The sequence below is a fragment of the Mya arenaria genome, chromosome 7 (assembly GCF_026914265.1).
Source record: "Mya arenaria isolate MELC-2E11 chromosome 7, ASM2691426v1".
Taxonomy (NCBI): Eukaryota; Metazoa; Mollusca; class Bivalvia; order Myida; family Myidae; genus Mya; species Mya arenaria.
Genome location: NC_069128.1, coordinates 58,826,805 through 58,845,655, shown reverse-complemented (window position 1 = coordinate 58,845,655; position 18,851 = coordinate 58,826,805). Strand labels below are relative to the sequence as shown.

At 35.8% G+C, this 18,851-nt stretch overlaps 1 protein-coding gene across 1 annotated transcript in view; it reads left to right on the top strand.

Annotated features, from left to right (window-relative positions):
* Nucleotides 1-2,343: 2,343 nt before the first annotated feature.
* The window catches only part of LOC128240369 (kalirin-like), a 206,779-nt gene continuing 190,271 nt past the window's right edge, over nucleotides 2,344-18,851 (top strand). The window contains 13 exon segments of the mRNA XM_052956997.1: nucleotides 2,344-2,735; nucleotides 4,190-4,264; nucleotides 4,619-4,733; nucleotides 6,547-6,637; nucleotides 7,378-7,479; nucleotides 8,559-8,672; nucleotides 9,358-9,586; nucleotides 10,350-10,531; nucleotides 10,985-11,107; nucleotides 11,524-11,715; nucleotides 12,972-13,131; nucleotides 13,691-13,791; nucleotides 16,839-16,940. Of these exon segments, the coding sequence (XP_052812957.1) occupies nucleotides 2,669-2,735; nucleotides 4,190-4,264; nucleotides 4,619-4,733; nucleotides 6,547-6,637; nucleotides 7,378-7,479; nucleotides 8,559-8,672; nucleotides 9,358-9,586; nucleotides 10,350-10,531; nucleotides 10,985-11,107; nucleotides 11,524-11,715; nucleotides 12,972-13,131; nucleotides 13,691-13,791; nucleotides 16,839-16,940 (1,653 nt within the window). The 5' untranslated portion in view covers nucleotides 2,344-2,668.

Below are 18,851 nucleotides of genomic sequence, written 5' to 3'. Positions count from 1 at the left end.
TTTATATTTAAATATATGAGCACTTCATCAAATAGTTCACGTTTAAAAGCTAACAACGATGTTGTTAACCACTGTATTTTTTAGCTTTAAAATCGGAACAATCGCCTCATTGTTTACGGTTTTGTAAATAAGTTCGAGTGCATTACAACACAATAACTACTAGTTTGTATCTGTAACAGGCACGAGACAGGTGTGTAAGCTTATTTATACTCCCACTCGGGCCTTGCCCATTCGGCGAGTGCTCCGTTAAGATTGTAAGTCATTTAAGGTTTTGTGGAGCATAGTACACAGACAGAATGTAACCCTAGTTAGAGCTACCCTGGTTCTTTAACTTGCACCAGTGTATAGCACTGTCACACGGGACCCCCATTTAATTTCCATCGGAAGACGATTAGTCAAGTGGGTTACCACTAGACCACGGATCCATCACCTATGAGGCACACAATCGAAGGCCTTTAATATACAGATTCATCATGATTGGAGCATGGATGGATGTCCGGGAATGATTTTAGTACTCGGCATCCGGGCAATACAAAACCACCATCGAATGTTTGTCGCGTTTCATGTGTTTTACGTCAGTCTTGTCGCCCGCTAAATGATTGGAAAAGGGTCAAGGTGTTTATCGAATGCATATATCAACAGTTGGCTTGCGTTCGGGAAAACTAAGGCCCATTCCTTAATTAAAGGCCGGGAACAATGTCTTTTTCGGTTTACTTACTTTGTTATGCAACAAACTTTAAGTATTCGGACAATGAATCGGACTACTTTCTAACAGCCGTGTACAAATTACTTCAAGTATATGAAAATGTGTTATTAAATTGAATCTGAAATTACATTTGACTATATTGTTTATCGTCTTCTAACTCACAGTTATGGATTAATTAAGGAATTAATTTTGTAATGCCAGATAAACATACTTTCCCGAGTCCAATAAGGGATAACTTAAGGAACTGGTTAATTATTTCTTATTCAAAAAGCACATAAGGAACAGAAAAAGTTGAAATTTAATTTTCCTTTCCTTTACTTTTTATAAAACTAATTATGCATCATTGGTGTTGTTTTTAAAACTGTTTTAATACGATAAAAACTCCGAATAAGGAATAGAAATGTGAAATATAATGTAATGCGCAATGCATTGCAAAGCAATACAGCAATACAAACCTTGGCAATCCAATACAAATACAAATTCGAATACAAATACGAATACGAATACAATACAATACAAAACAATACAAAACAAAATATTACAATACAGTACAAAAATACAACTACAAATACAATACAATACGAATACAATACAATACTGTGCAGAACAATACAATAAAACACAATACAATCATGACTTTAACGTGCGAGGCCAACGAGGCCACCAGATCCCTTCAGAGAAAAGCATACCCGACCCTGAAGTGGTCGACTGGTCTTTATATACCTATATTCTCCATCCAAACGGAGACCTGAATATGCCAATTTGCATTATCAAGTACATCAACGTTCTACGAACGCACTTCCGCCTACAGCGGAACGTTACAATACAATACAATTCAATTCAATTCAATTTTATTCAATTCAATTACAAATTCAAATACAAATGCAATACAAAACAGTTATGTACACTGCATTGCATTGAAATGCAATACAATACACTACAAAATAATTTGTTTCGTATAAACAATGCGATATCATAGCTAAAGGGGTGTTGATGAAAATATTATAAAACAATTGCAGAGGAAAATATTGACGTAAACACTCATTATGTTAAACAGTTGAACAATATGAAAGGCATTTCCGTAGGCCATTTCCTTTTACATGCGATTATAATATATATTGCTGGTTGTATAGCTAATTAAATCTTCCGTTTGATTGCAATACATAAATATTTATTTACATATTATATCGCTCCATTCGCTCGTCATGTATATAATGTATGAAACATATTGATATTTGAGTTTATTAAATTATGTGATACCTATTAATTCTTGTTTCTTTTTGAAATCACAATGGTTACGCTCAACCAGTTTTATTGTTTCTGAATCTAACTAATGTTTAGTTCACAGGTTGAACTTTATATATGCTGCTTTGGGTCGCCAAGCACTTAAAATCAGTGTTATTTTGCGTGTAACTTGGTCAATTGACTATAAAATATATACGGATTTTTTTTGGTCCCTGATCTACATGGTTGTCATACACATGAAACGCTAGATATGGCATTTTTCCAATGTTAAGTTTGCTTATTTACATTGAAATGTAGTGGAAATAATTAGTAGTGCATAACCTAAATTAGCCTAACACGAATAATTTATCCGGGATATATTTCATAGATATATACTACAGTACGCACCGGCTTTAAGAAACAGTCATCGAATTACGTACACATGTAGGCATAAAGAAGATCAAAGTGATTAAGTTTTGTACTTTTGCCAAAACTGACACAAGAGTGGTCAGGCATTTGACAGAATTGGACTACAATTTGTGTTTTTGGACGGACAACTCATTATTCTAAAAATAGCCTACTTTCGTTTTGTAAAGTTCGAGAGATAACGATCGGTAACGGAAATTTCCGAAGTACGGGCGGAAATTGCCGAATGAATGTTTAGAATGGCGGATGAGTAATCTCAGACAAAGATGCATCGAAATTATGTCTTTTTTGCTGTTTTGCGATACTTAAGCCATGAGTTCAACTGACCAGTCAGGAGATTCAGCTAGTGACCGCGATGTGGACTACTTTTTTAGACCAGGTTCGTCTTGAATTGGATAGAAATGGGAAAGTTCTGAAAATAATTCCGAGAAATGATGCTGAGATAAGAAAAATGTACCGGAACACCGGTTCCAAAATATGGAACTAAATTGGCTTTTAATTGGCAATTTCTCTTCCATGTACTTATTGTTGATCAGCGCAATCGTATTATGCTGACTTTTCACCAATTTACAAAACATAAATTAATTGTATTTGTTTACATATTGTAATAGTGCATCACTATATATATCCTCAAACTGTGCTATCCAGAATTATCAGAACCTGAACTGCATTTTCTACTTTTGATCTTTATACTTGTATCGCCTTTGTGCAAGTACAAAGTAAACAGAAAAGCAACGCTATTCAATTTAGCAATATTTTATTGTTGGTTACTAGTCTATATGTCAAATCCAGTATTCACAGTTGTCATTGAATCTCTCAAAGAATGAAGTGATCAGAATCATCAAATAGCGATCACCAATCAAGGCCAGTTGTGCCCTCCATGGACCAATTACGCCATCCACAACCATAACCTGGCCAAAGTCGCGTCTGGCAGGCCTTGTAGTTACATCTGTAGACAATCTTTCATGGAATGCTCACGTGAAAGCAAAACAAAGTGCTTTACCATCCTAATGAAGCCAATAAAATAGTACACATCAACCGCCTGGGACTTGCACACAAACAGGAACATTCAACAGTTAGAAGCAGTCTGATGTAGGGCAGCAAGTTTTGTCATGGGAGAATACAAAACCACAAGCAGCACAAGCAAGATGATAAGAAAACTTGGCTAAATTTCTCTGCTGAAGAAACGGACTGACAACAGACATATGAATGGAACACAACCTCATAGACATCCCAGGTGTCTTTGGGATAGAATTGACTAGAGTCAGAATGTGTAGCTCCCATAAAACACCTTAACAACGGAAATCAGAAGTAGAGTTGTTTAGATTATCGAATGGTATTTTACGTTGCAAATCATGCACACATTTTCATACCCTTACCATACGCCATTCTGTTCTGGTAGTTGGTAGGTAATGTGGAATTTTGACCCACGAACAATGTTCTTGGACCTTGTTTGTGTCGATTGGGCTACTGTATCTTATATGGCACACCGAAGATCCAAGAAGAATGAATCTCCCAAAGACGCCCCTCATGTAACCTGTTCCAGCATGCAGCCACTCTGAGTCGCAACATGTACTGCCATAGCATGGGATATATGCTACCATTCTGCAGGACTGACGTGTACACACACCCCTTCTTTACAGATGGTATTTGCCTGTAGAACGAACCAACTGCACAAGAATTTTCAAAATACATTTTTTTCATTAACCTTATTGAAAGAAACATACTTTTATGTTAAAAACACTTCTATATTTCCTTCAATTTGACTATGAAATGGAGGGTTTAAAGGTGGCCAACATGTACATAACATATACATAACATTTCTGATTCCAGGAGGTAGAAGAACGGAGGGGTTAAAGGCCGCCGACATTGTCCCGATCCTGCGGGAAAGGGTCGCCTATCTCTCAGGTAATTAGGACTTTGATTACCATAGCATCGTGGTCAGCAGTTCTGATTATTCAATATTGATATCAACTTTTTACATTGTTCTCAGTCCAGACTTTTTGAATAATTAAAACTTTTGTCAAGCCATAGCTGTCACAATGGCAGGTCTATGTGTATGCATGCATGCATCAATGTGTTTTGATGAATTATTTAATGGGATACACAGTCTCTGGTTCAGGCAATTATTTCTGTTGAAATCTTAGTAATTTTATATGTGACCCTGCTACAGTGATCTTCTGTGCTTAAAAATCAAGAAAAAAAATAATGCCTTATATTTTGTTGGATATCTTTAAATTATTCATATCTTATGATTGTCAGGAGGTCGAGACAAGCGTGGGGGCCCAATCCTAACCTTCCCCTCCTGCACCCACCCTGAGAGACTCAAATATGAAGACCTGCGACGGCTCATGACATATCTCGCAAGCGTACCAAGGTAAGGGCAAACTTTAGTGTGATAGAGTTATATCCCTTGGCTAAGAAGTTTACTGTGATTTTGTTGTCCCCTTTTTCTAATTTATTTTTACTATTATCCCCCTTGGCTGAGAAGTTCACTGACCAATTACAGGGCTTGAATTTAACTTTTTTTGATACTCGCAAATGTTTGCGAGTGCTTTAATTTTCAACTCACAAAACCAGACACTCACTCGCATTTTTTAAGGCAAACCTTTGTGTTTGCTAGGAAAAGGTATATATTGTATGGAAAACAATGGTTTAAGGTATAGTATAACTTTTTTAATGAATGATCATGTAATTGTTCATTATTGAAAAACGATATCATCATAAATGTAACACTGACAATACGTTCTGAGGAAGTCTGATCAGGCCAGTATTGGTCTGTGCAAAATATTTTGAAAACGTTCCTTTCGTTATCTGTGCTGAGGGTCAATTTAATGTTCAACTTCCTCTTCCACATAGTAACAGTTTTAACGGACGGATTATTTCATTTTGGCGTCTTTTTTTGGAACTGATTGATCATTGCCATCAGCGGTCGGCGATTTTAAAATCAACACACGTAAAAAAAAGTATCTTTTTGCTTGTCATCATTATACAGACTGCTTCTCGATACGATTATCGCTAAAAACAGCCGCCAGAACTTTAAACGAAACACCAGTCTATAAAAAAATACAAAGTAACGAGTACCTGCCACATAGTAACGAGTACCTGCCTGTGTGCATAACGTTAATCTACGTCATCAGTTTCTGTGTGATAATTGGAAAATGAAAGTAGGCATTTCTAAAATTAGTTTTATATCTATTGTGCAGGAATTGATCACCGATTATGTTCATATCTATTTCAAGGATTGCATATTTTCTGCAAATTTTGAACTCGCAAATTTTTGCGAATGTCTTAAAATTCAACTCGCATTTTGAAATTTTGGCTTGCATTTTGCGAGTGTGCGAGTGCTAAATTCGAGCCTTGCAATTATCCCCCTTGGTGAAAAAGTTCACTTTGATAGAGCTATCTCTCTCTCTGCTGTGGAACTCACTGATTGAGCTATCCCCCTTGGCTGGGCTTACAATAATGGCTGAGTTATCCCCTTTGGCTAAGAAGTTCACTGTGGCTGAACCATCTCCCTTGGTATAGAAATTTACTATTACCAGTTATCGCCCTTGATTTAATTTTTCTTGTTTTTCTGAGTAATGTTTTGAATTTTATGGTAAGCTGCCTTTACTTGTTTATGTTTAGACATTGTGTTACTTGGGTTGAATGGCAGACATGTACGGATCATGTTATCCTTCATTCACGTCATCTGTGGCGTCACATTTTTGTTTCTCCTCTCTGATTGAGATACGTTGTATTTCTTATTTGATCTTAACAAAATGCAATGCTTATTGTCATAACATCACAAATATATTTGTTAATCTGAAGTTATGGCCCTTGAAATTAAAAAAATGATGAGTGCTCCCAACAAACACAGATATTTCATTTTGAATGCTAAAAAGAGTTGTTTTTCGGCCTCATTTCCCTTCTGAAATATTGTATATTCCCCCCCTGCCAAGGTTAATAATCCCCTTTAAAAAAGTGATATAGTGCCATTCATAAATATGTTGATAGGTTTGTTGATTAAAAGGTTTGAATTCATGTAAGTATTAATTCCCTTTTTGCCAAAGCAATGCTGCCTTTCCCTTTTCAAAGGGGCCCACAACTATTCCCTTAAAAGTGGAAAAAAGCAAGGAGAATCAGAATGAATCATGACTTTAACATTGCATGTCCTTACACTAGAACATCTAACTTATGTATTCCAGTGACGATGTGCGAGAGAAAGGGTTTACGATCATATTGGACATGCGGGGCTCAACATGGCAGAGTGTCAAACCGGTTCTAAAGGCACTTCAGGTATATTCGCGTTCATATAGCAACCTAAACACATAGACGAAGAACACTCTAGTGATATTATGTCGGAAGTTTGTAACAGTAGAAATAGATAAAGTTTCTACTGACTATATTCAGCTTGATTGAAAGTAATACTACTAGCTTCAGGCTTGCTACCATTTGTTGGGAATAACAACTCCTCGTGCCATATTCATAAAGCATCGTGGTGAAAAATCTCAACTTAGTGAAAAAATACTTTTTATCAAAGATGAGACTCAAGACTCAGAAAAGCAAAATTTTCATTTTGTTGTAAAAAGGCTATGAGTTTGAGTCTCAGACTTAAGATCTTAGTGTATATGAGCCCTGCACAACACGAATTATCCTCTGTACAATAATACATTAAAAAACTGACATATAATGATGAGTTAAATTTCAATGGCCCCCAGTGTAAGCATTTTTTTGGTCTGTTGGTTTATTGAAAAAAATACGGTTTTCGTATTGTGATAGCCTTTGTATTATTGTCGTAAACATCGTTGTGTAAAAACTTAGCTTAGCCATAACTCCAAAAAAGTCATACATATTCACATGAAACTTGGTACCCATACAAAGTACTACCAGAGAAGATGTTCACATGTACAGCAAGGCCCGTAACTCTAGCTTTACTATTTGTTGAGTTATTTTCGACTGACAAAAAAGAAGAGACAACTGTTCGGTGATTTTTTCACCATGTTCTTTTTACTCTCATCTTCTTTCATTCACTTCAGGAGTGTTTTCCTGGCAACATCAACATAGCATTTATCATCAAGCCAGAGAAATTCTGGGAAAAGCAGCGGACAAGTCTTGGAAGCTCCAAGTATAACTTTGAGGTAAAGTTTTGCATTCCTCCAAATTATATTACCTATTTCAAAATACTATCGAGAATACCCCACTATTGATAAATTTCATACTTAAATGTCTAGTACAATTGCTGTGTACATACTTAATGTAGCAATGTTTATATATTACATATTTGAAGAAAGAAAATATTTTATGGAAGTTTAAGTTTGATATCATGACATTTCATTGTCACTGTCTATCTGTCATGTTTGTATCATATATGTATGCTATTGTGTTTGTGTATGGGTCAGAGGCCGTTTGTGCAAAAAGCTTTGAACTGAACATTGGATTTCAACCAATCAATGGTTCTACTCTTTTAAGTGGCAAATACTTTTAAATTAAAAGTCTTCAGCAATAAGGCAGGGGCTTTTGTTATTATATTTAATGAAAGCCTTAATAAGAATAAAAATAATTATACTAGGTAATTATAAAACTTAAATTTGACATAAAACTTGTGATTCTGGGTTTAATTATGTATTAAATGTGATCTTAAAAACATTCCTTGAAGCTTTGACTAAAAAGCATGAAAATACGTAAAAAGTAACTGAAATATACTTTTTTTTCCAGTGTACTTCTGTATAAACCATGTAAACTAGACTCTACATTTTTAGACACACAAGGCCTAAAAAAAACAACATTTGGTTCGGGTTACCCAACCCTACCTACGGAATAGGCGCCGACCCTACCGTTTTTATAGTCAGTTTGAAAAAAATAATGAAAAACTTAAAAAAAAAAAAAAAAAAATCCGTTTTTTTTTTAATTGCTTTTCAATATGTAGTTTAAACCTTAAACGCTTATACAGAAGATAGCTTTAACACCATTCTCCAATGATGAAAATGATATTCTTATATAAAGCCTAATAAAAAAAAAAAAAATAAATAAAAAAAGCCTACCTACCCTACCTATTTTTGAAAAGGATGTAACCCTAACCAAACAATTTTTTTTTTTTAGGCCCAAGGAAGATACGGATATAACTACAAATAAATTGAATGGACACATTGAAACTACAGTAATTTTGAGTTTGGGCTGCATGACCAATAATTACCTGAATGCTTTGTTACTTTTTCAGACCCACATGATATCTGTGGACAACCTGAACAAGGCCGTAGAGAGGACACAACTCACGCGAGAGTTTGATGGCACGCTTGATTATGACCATGAACAATGGATCAAGCTTAGACTGGTATGTTGTTGTTTTTTTTGCTTACTGAATATTGTTCAAAACTTGGACTTGAACTTTTTGTTATTTGTTTACTAAATATTGTTCCAACCTTGGACTGGTACATTTCTTTTGTTATTTGTTTGAATATTGTGTAAAACTTAGACTGGTGCAGAATGACACATGAGCAAATTCCATGAAGTGTGCTAGTGAGTGTGCCCTCCTGTGCTCTTATGATATGAACACAATTTTTTTGATAAATCCTTATATGAAAAAAATAATATATGTTTTCAACACAAATAAAAAATAATAAAGTCTGTTCATGTGTTCCAAGTTTCATATGAGTATTTATTGTATAAGAAATGTTATTGATAGTATAACTTTCTATAAATGAATACCAGATAATCATATCCTTGTATACCATAATATGAACCTCAATTTTTTCTCTGTTTAAAAAAATTCGTATGGTCTTCGCTGAAATCTAGTTTGCATGCTCAGATCAAGTTTGGGTTGCAATTTAACAAATTTTTCTGTACAAAAGACTCACATTTACCATACCTTTAAATGATTTAATAATATAAATTATTCATCTTGAAACTCTAATACTCTTTGACAAATGGCGCAGTGGATTCGTCACCAATATTTTTTTTTAAATATAACTGCATGGATTCATGAACCAATACTTTAATTCACTTAACTTTTTTCCTAGATGTTGGAGGAATTTATCTGGAAAGCCTTGGACCTGTTGGACAAACTTGACGAGCTGAGTGGAATTCTTACGAACCCTGACCTCCCCGTCGACCTTGCAGAGGCCCAGCGCCGTCTAGAGGAACACAACCACCTGAAGAAGCGGGTTACTATGGCACCCGTGGAACAGCTGGGGAGGGAGGGCCAGTGTATACTGTACAGCATCACTGGGGAGGGCCTCGAACAAGCAGGTAGGAATAGGGTTATGAGTGGAAGTTGAAGTTTTTGTCTTTTATTTATTTGATTGATTGCTATTACGCTCAATGATTGATCAAATACCTTTTATCATTGACAGAATTATCAGTGACACATGCTTGGTTTTTGTCATGATTGCACAACTTGTCGGACTGTAAGAAATGAAAAGGCCCCATTTTCTTTAATTATACCCTTATACCGGAATCCAGACACACTTTTTTGTTTTAGTAATATTCTGATTTGAATCGATCTTAGACTCATAAATGAAACAATTTGCTATGGAAGTCACTGATGTGAGCAAAGTTATACTTTTGAGTATTAATTCATATGTTTGAAGTCACTTCATTTTGACCAATAGAGATTTCAAAAGTGCGGAACCCCAGATTTGGCAAATACTGGAAAACCTACAATCTGCAAAACTGCACTTAGGCTAACAACACCACGTATAAATATAGTTATATATGAATTCACAGGTATTGAAATGCATATTGTGGTATAGGGAAAAGCAGACTTCCAAATTTCAGAACTCCTCAGATTTCTCAAATGCCGGACAACCTACAATCCACAACACTTCACCTATGCTAACAACACTTCATATAAATGTAATTATATATGAATTCACATATTTTGGAGTGCGTTTTGTTATACTGGGCAATGCAGACTTCTAAAGTGCAGAACCCCAGATTTCACAACTGCTGGAGAACCTTCAGTCTGAGCAAGCAACAGTATATATTAATGCTATCATCTATTATATCACAGGTGTTAGTGTGCGTTTTGTGATATCGGGCAATGCAGACTTCCAAAGTGCAGTACCCCAGATTTCACAACTTCTGGAGAACCTCCACTCCACAAAACTGCATCTGAACCAACTATGGACTGTGAAGAGGTCTCGCCTTGAACACTGCTTACAGCTGAAGATATTTGAGGATGATGTAGAAAAGGTAGGATGGTGTTTTTTGCAAGTTTGTTGACAATTATGGTAGGGCAGTAATGTATCTAGAGGCATGGAGGTGGTTTGTAGGGCAGTGGCTTTTAGCTTGTCTCTTTAAGTAAGAATAAAACAATTAAAATGATTTAGGAGATAGTTATATAAACTTGTGCTAAGTCACTCTTGTTGGCATGATGTTATGGTCTTATGTCAGTGGGGAAACCAGAGAATCTGGAGAAAACCCACTTGTCCAGCTTGGTGAACACCAACAAAACTCTGGCCAGTAATCAAACCCAGGTGCCTGGATCCTAATATTTCTGTTTTTGAAAAAATTGCATCTTTAATTCTAAATGATAAACAGACTAAATTATAATTCTTGAACATTTCTTCATTTACCTTCTTTGCATATAGGTCCATGTAAATGTAATTGGTATACTAAAAGATCATTCTATCATCATGTATTCAGATGTTCAACTGGATCTATCACAACCGGGACATGTTCCTGGTGAACTATACAGAGATCGGAATGTCACACCAGTTTGCTGTAGAGTTGGAGAATGAACATAGCCAATTCGCCAACAGCGCTGTGGTACGTAGAACATCTGGTATTTGTTTTGTCGTAGTGACATGTTCAGGTGAATACTTAAGGGAATTTAGACATCCCACCAGTTTGCCATATAGTTGGAAAATGAACATAGTAAGCTTGTCAATAGGGCTGTGGTGCCAAGAAAATTCTGGTACTTACATGTTATTGGTAAAATGTGAGGAAATTCGTTTGTCACACCAGTATTCTGTGGAGCTGAGAATGAACCATCTAAAACTCTTTAAAACGAGAATATTACAGAAATCGTACCAAAGCTCAAAAGTGTGGTGCTGAGATTGGTGCTGAGATTGAACAAGTTATAAAGGAATGAGGCCTTAATTCCATATGTATTTAGGCTGCCCACTTAAGACAGGAGGGGACGTATCAATAATTAGTGGTACATTTTGTGTCTACATTTTCAGAATGTGTACGTAAACATCACCCGTATCCTGAGTATGGCTCAGCGTCTGTGTGATGCGGGTCACTACGCCCAAAACTCCATCCGTATCCAGGCTGCCAAGCTAGAGCGCGAGTGGAAGAGTCTGGCCGCCGCCCTGGATGATCGCAGCACAGTTCTCAGCATGTCTGTCATGTTTCACAAGAAGGCTGAGACTGTAAGTGATACTGTCATACACAATATTTAGTTGCATTACTTTTTCGTGTGAACATTATCTGTAAATTATTTTTGTAGAATTGTTTCATGGTCTTATATGTATGTATAAACAGCAAGCTTAAAAGTAAATATGTGTTATTTTTTCCTGAGAATGCATTCTTTGGTAAGAAAACCTGACTTAATTGTGCACATATCTGGTGTTTAATAATCACATACCTCGCAATGAAATTTAATATTAGTATAATGTAACCTGGTTCTTCAGTAACAGTTTATAGCCCAAGTTGTTGGTTGGCAATAAGCTTGTGAAAGCCTAACTATTCAAACATCCATTGAAAAAACTGCAGGAAGTTTTACAGAAATACTTACAAAATGTCAGATTGAGGAAAAACATGTATTTTAATTCATGGTGTAAAATAAGAATAATCAGGGACATGGGTTGTCAACAGATTCGGGTTTAAATGGCTCCAGGGACAAAACAAAACAAAAACTTAACTGGTTGCTTTTGGTTGTTATTTTATCTGGTGTTAACATTGATACTCCAGTTTGCTTTGAATATGAAGTCAGGAGTTAACATTGATACTCCAGTTTGCTTCGAATATGAAGTCAGGAGTTAATATTGATACTCCAGTTGGCTTCGAATATGAAGTCAGGAGTTAACATTGATACTCCAGTTGGCTTCGAATATGAAGTCAGGAGTTAACATTGATACTCCAGTTGGCTTCGAATATGAAGTCAGGAGTTAACATTGATACTCCAGTTGGCTTCGAATATGAAGTCAGGAGTTAACATTGATACTCCAGTTGGCTTCGAATATGAAGTCAGGAGTTAACATTGATACTCCAGTTGGCTTCGAATATGAAGTCAGGAGAGACCATAAAAAGGATTATAAAAATTAATTATGGCTTCAGGGATGAAAAAGTTCAGGATTAATCCTTGAAAGCTTTTAGTTTTATCTATTGTACTGTTGTAAAGTTAGTTTTTGATGTACACTTGCATTCAAAATAGGAAAAAGTACCCTTTACATGGATATAAATGGCTTTGAAAACCGTTTCAACAGGGGTCTAAGCACTTCAAGGCTTTGTAGGGATGGAATCCCTCATATTTAAACTAATTTTTCAAGAGTTATCATCCCTGAGTCTCCCTTTGACCCCCATTGGTATCCTATATTGCCCCCAAACCCATCGTCTCAATGGTTTCAGCCCTTTAGCTGTCAGGTCAATGACATTCCTGATAATGTAACCTTGTTCTCCATTACAGTACCTGGCTCAAGTGATTGGATGGCGACAGGCGTGTGAGAGCCCTGCAATACCGACCTCCATTGAGGAGCTTGAAGACGCGTTACAAAAACACCAGTCCTTGATAGAAACCATCAGCCAGGCGTACGCTGAGGTCTGTGGTGACGGGAAAGCTCTGCTAGGTATGACCAGTGTTAATATTGATACAAGTAATTTCGGGATAGACTTTTGATACAGGATCTAAAATAATTGTTATCCACTTAGTAAGTTGTCCAGTTAAACTTGTATGTTTTGAATGTAATTACAAGCATATGAACGATGTGTATGAAAGAAACAAATACACTTACATAGAAATCTTGAACAAGAAATGCATGACACAAGACTATTTTGCAATTGGTTGATTCAAAATATTGTTTTTTAGCTTGTGTTGTCCTAGCCTTGGTGCTTTTGGCATCATTATGCAAACCCTACACACCCCAGTTTCCCCAGGTAGCCCCAACTCTCTCACTGCCAAGGCCTTTTATTCTGAGGCTGTCCTCATCTATTTGGTATCATAGGTACTTACAGAGATGGCCCTTCATTATAACATTCCATATTTCAGACACCCTACAGACACCATTTTCCTCAGGGAGCCCTAACTCGCTCACTGCCAACGCATCTTATTATGAGGCTGTCCTTCATGTTCTTGATATCGTAGATACTTACAGGGATGGCCCTTCATTATAACATGCCATATTTCAGACACCCTACAGACACCAGTCTCTTCAGGTAGCTCCAACTCCCTCACCGCCAAGGCAGACTACTCCGAAGCTGCTGGCCATGTGTTAGATGTTGTTCATGAGGTATACATTCTCTTTTCTGGTGAATAAATTGATTTATGGGTATTTGCATGCTTAAAGTGCTACAGATAGTTGATGAAATAATATTTGTATTGTTTGTAATGCCATTACCTAAAATGTTTTGTTTTTATTTTTGATATTGCTAATGATACATGTAGCTGATTGGGAGCTGTCTGGGAATTGAAAGCTGTATGAATAATTTAAATATGTAAGGTTATCTGGACTTTACAAAAGCTACACCATGAGAAATATTATTCCTGAAAATAGTCTATGTGATATAAATGTTATCTTCATTTAAGGTAACACCTCAATGTTCATGAGATATATATGATATATCTGGTTTAAGGGGACACCTCTTTGTACATGAGTTATAAATGATATCTCCAGTTTAAGGGGACACCTCTATGTACATGAGATATAAATGATATCTCCAGTTTAAGGGGACACCTCTATGTACATGAGCTATAAATGTTATCCCAAGTTTAAGGGAACACCTCTATGTACATGAGATATAAATGATAACTCCAGTTTAAGGGGACACCTCTATGTACATGAGATATAAATGATATCTCCAGTTTAAGGGGACACCTCTATGTACATGAGATATAAATGATATCTCCAGTTTAAGGGGACACCTCTATGTACATGAGATATATATGATATCTCCAGTTTAAGGGGACACCTCTATGTTCAATTAATATAAATGATATCTCCAGTTTAAGGGGACACCTCTATGTACATGAGATATATATGATATCTCCAGTTTAAGGGGACACCTCTATGTACATGAGATATAAATGATATATCCGTTTAAGGGGACACCTCTATGTACATGAGCTATAAATGATATCTCCAGTTTAAGGGGACACCTCTATGTACATGAGATATAAATGATATCTCCAGTTTAAGGGGACACCTCTATGCACATGAGATATAAATGATATCTCCAGTTTAAGGGGACACCTCTATATACATGATATATAAATGATATCTCCGGTTTAAGGGGACACCTCTATGTAAATGCGATATAAATGATATCTCCAGTTTAAGGGGACACCTCTATGTACATGAGATATAAATGATATCTCCGGTTTAAGGGGACACCTCTATGTTCATGAAATATAAATGATATCTCCAGTTTAAGGGGACACCTCTATGTACATGAGATATAAATGATATCTCCAGTTTAAGGGGACACCTCTATGTACATGAGATATAAATGTTATCCCAAGTTTAAGGGGACACCTCTATGTACATGAGATATAAATGTTATCCCAAGTTTAAGGGGACACCTCTATGTACATGAGATATAAATGTTATCCCATGTTTAAGGGGACACCTCTATGTACATGAGATATAAATGTTCTTAAGGTAACTTCTCTATGCTATCTTGCATGGTGTGGTCTGATCAATATATCAAGAACAAGTCGCATATCAGAGCTTAAGTTTGTATTCAAAATGTTTTTAAACACAACTTTTACTGTGCAATGATAAAACTTGATGTAATTTTGTATATGGGAAGTAATGGTGCTACTTATAGATGGGTCCTTCAACAGGTCAAGATTTATGCATTTTGTATAGCTTTACCCATTAAATATCAACAGTATGTAGGATATATCTGCTGCATGTGTACAAGTTTGCAAACGGCATGTAGTTCTGTTACCCATACCATGTATGCAACATGTAAGTAAAATAGTTCTGTGTTCCATACAATGCCACAGTGTGAGGTTCACTTCTCAGAGGTAAGACATTTTGGAAGTGACAACATTTTGGGATTACAATACCCCACCCACCTATGAATTTTGGCCTAAGGGATTGAAATGCCTTTACACTTTATAGTTTAGTTATAAATTATTAATAATAAATACCTATTTCCAAGATTTTATTTTTATGTTTTGACTCTTACACATAGATTGGTTGTTATATTGTTTTCTACGCTTTTTCGAAAAGAGAGCTTTAAGTGTTTATCAAATTTGCAAAATGATTTTTCTGGAAAAAGATGATATTTCCTCAAATGAACTTCTCACATATTACAGGCTGGTCTTGGCACCATTTCTCCCTCCTGAGGAATTGTTTGGTATATTATTACATTAATTTTGTGGCAATAGTTATAAATCTCACAATCCACCTAAATCTATATACCCCACCCACCCTTGTATACAGGTCGTCTAACACTTTGGGTATATCGCTTACCTTAAATACAGTAGTTCTAACCACTGAGGGATCAAATCTATGATCGAAGATACATTGTAAAGGTCATAAATTGATTTAGTTCAAAGCAGAGTAACATTAGCTATGTGTAATTTAAGGTTTTTGTGTCGCCTGCTAAGAATGGCTGACACATACAGGATTACTTTGTCAGTCGTTGACGACCGTGGCATCATCATAATTTCCAATCAATAACTTTTGAATGACTTGTTATAGAGTCTTCAAACTAGGTTTGCAAATTGGTCATGGTAAGTTCATGACCCCTGTTGATTTTTTGGGTCAGGGGATCCAAGGTAAAGTTCATGGTGACCTTGACCAGAAAAAGAATGTTGCTCCCGACCTGCGACACATCATATTCGCATATTTCTACTTGGCTGACATAGTGGGCTTAATGTTGATATTTATAGAAAGTAATTTAGCAAATTACCGGAGAAGACAATGGATATTTTTATGTCACTTTTGGTAGAGGGCTCCTACAAAAAGTATTATTTTCTCAGCTATTTTGTCACACAAAAGTTATAATTCTGCAAAAGATTGTTTCAGCTTTGATTTGTTATGCTGTTTTGTTGTCTGGGTTTTGTTTCCATTTAAACAATAGTTACTGCTCGGCACCAAATATCTGATGTTGGGCATACCTTTGTCATAAGTACATCTGTTGGATATTCTTTGACAATTCAATGAAACTTATCGCCTGTGAATGAAAAAAAAATATGTATGACTGTAATCAATGTAAATTTTTACAGATTTTATTTACCAATGACTGATTTGTTGGAATAATTTGGTTAAGAATGGATTGGTTTTTGTCATACAACTGTTTAGTTATGCTCCAGTTAATATTACAGGTGTTGGCCCACCAAAGACACCTGGAGCAGTTATGGCAGGGAAAGAAGGTCAAACTACACCAAAGATTGGGACTGAGATTGTTCCAGCAAGATGTCAAACAGGTAGGGGTACTGCCGCTTTCTGTAGGTATTAGTCCACCTAAGACACATGGAGAAGTTGTGGTAGGGGAAGAAGGTCTAACTGCACCATAGCCTGGGTCTTAGATTGTACCAGCAATGTGTCAAACAAGTAGCTGCATTTAAGGTAAACTGAGCAAAACATGCACCTCATGAAGTGTGCAATTGAAGCGAAATGGAGTTCTCCATTAAAGCACGCATAAGTTCTCCATTGAAGTGCTCATGAGTTTTTAATGAAAGTGCTCGTGAAGTGCATAATTTATGTGTCATGAATTCTTTATTGAAGTGACATGAAGTTCCTGATTTCAATGCTGATCAAGTGCATAGTTGAAGTGAACATAACAAACTCTGAAAAAGCACATGATGTTCTCCATTAAAGTGATCATGAAATTCTTTATTAAAGTGCTCATGAAGTTCCCCATTAAAGTGTGAATTTTGAGCTCTCCATTGAAGTGCTCATAAGCTCTGCATTAAAGTGAACATGATGTACATGATGTTCTCCATTGAAGTTCTCCATTGAAGTGAACATAAAATTCTCCATGAACTTCTCCATTAAAGTAAACATGATGTTCTCCATTGAAGTTCTCCATTGAAGTGCTCATGAAGTTCTCTATTGAAGTGAACATGAAGTTCTCCATTGAAGTGACATGAAGTTATATATTGAAGTAAACATGAAGTTCTCCATTGAAGTAAACATAAAGTTCTCCATTGAAGTAAACATGAAGTTCTCCATTGAAGTAAACATAAAGTTCTCTATTGAAGTAAACATGAAGTTCTCCATTGAAGTAAACATGAAGTTCTCTATTGAAGTGAATATAAAGTTATCCATTGAAGTGAACATGTAGTTCTCCATTAAAGTGCTTTTAAGTTTTCCATTGAAGTGCTCATTAAGTTTTCCATTGAAGTGCTCATGAAGTTCTCTATTGAAGTGAACATAAGGTTCTCTATTGAAGTAAACATGAAATTCTCAATTGAAGTTCTCATGAAGTTCTCCATTGAAGTGACATGAAGTTATATATTGAAGTAAACATGAAGTTCTCCATTGAAGTGAACATGAAGTTCTCCATTGAAGTAAACATGAAGTTCTCTATTGAAGTAAACATAAAGTTATCCATTGAAGTAAACATGAAGTTCTCTATTGAAGTGAATATAAAGTTATCCATTGAAGTGAACACGAATTTCTCCATTGAAGTAAACATAAAGTTCTCCATTGAAGTGACATGAAGTTCTCCATTGAAGTGAATATAATGTTCTCTATTGAAGTACATAAATTTCTCCATTGAAGTGCTGATGAAGTTCTCTATTGAAGTGAACATGTAGTTCTCCATTAAAGTGCTTATAAGTTCTCCTTTGAAGTGCTCATTAAGTTTTCCATTGAAGTGAACATGAAGTTCTTTATTGAAGTGAACATAAGGTTCTCTATTGAAGTAAACATGAACTTCTCCATTGAAGTGCTCATGAAGTTCTCTATTGAAGTGAACATGAAATTCTCCATCAAAGTTAACATGAGGCTCTCCATTGAAGTAAACATGAAGTTCTCTATTGAAGTAAACATAAAGTTCTCCATTGAAGTAAACATGAAGTTCTTTATTGAAGTACATAAATTTCTCCATTGATGTGACATGAAGTTCTCTATTGAAGTTCTCATGAAGTTCTCTATTGAAGTGAACATGTAGTTCTCCATTAAAGCGCTTATAAGTTCTCCATTGAAGTGCTCATTAAGTTTTCCATTGAAGTGAACATGAAGTTCTTTATTGAAGTGAACATAAGGTTCTCTATTGAAGTAAACATGAACTTCTCCATTGAAGTGCTCATGAAGTTCTCTATTGAAGTGAACATGAAATTCTCCATTGAAGTGAACACGAATTTCTCCATTGAAGTGCTCATGAAGTTCTC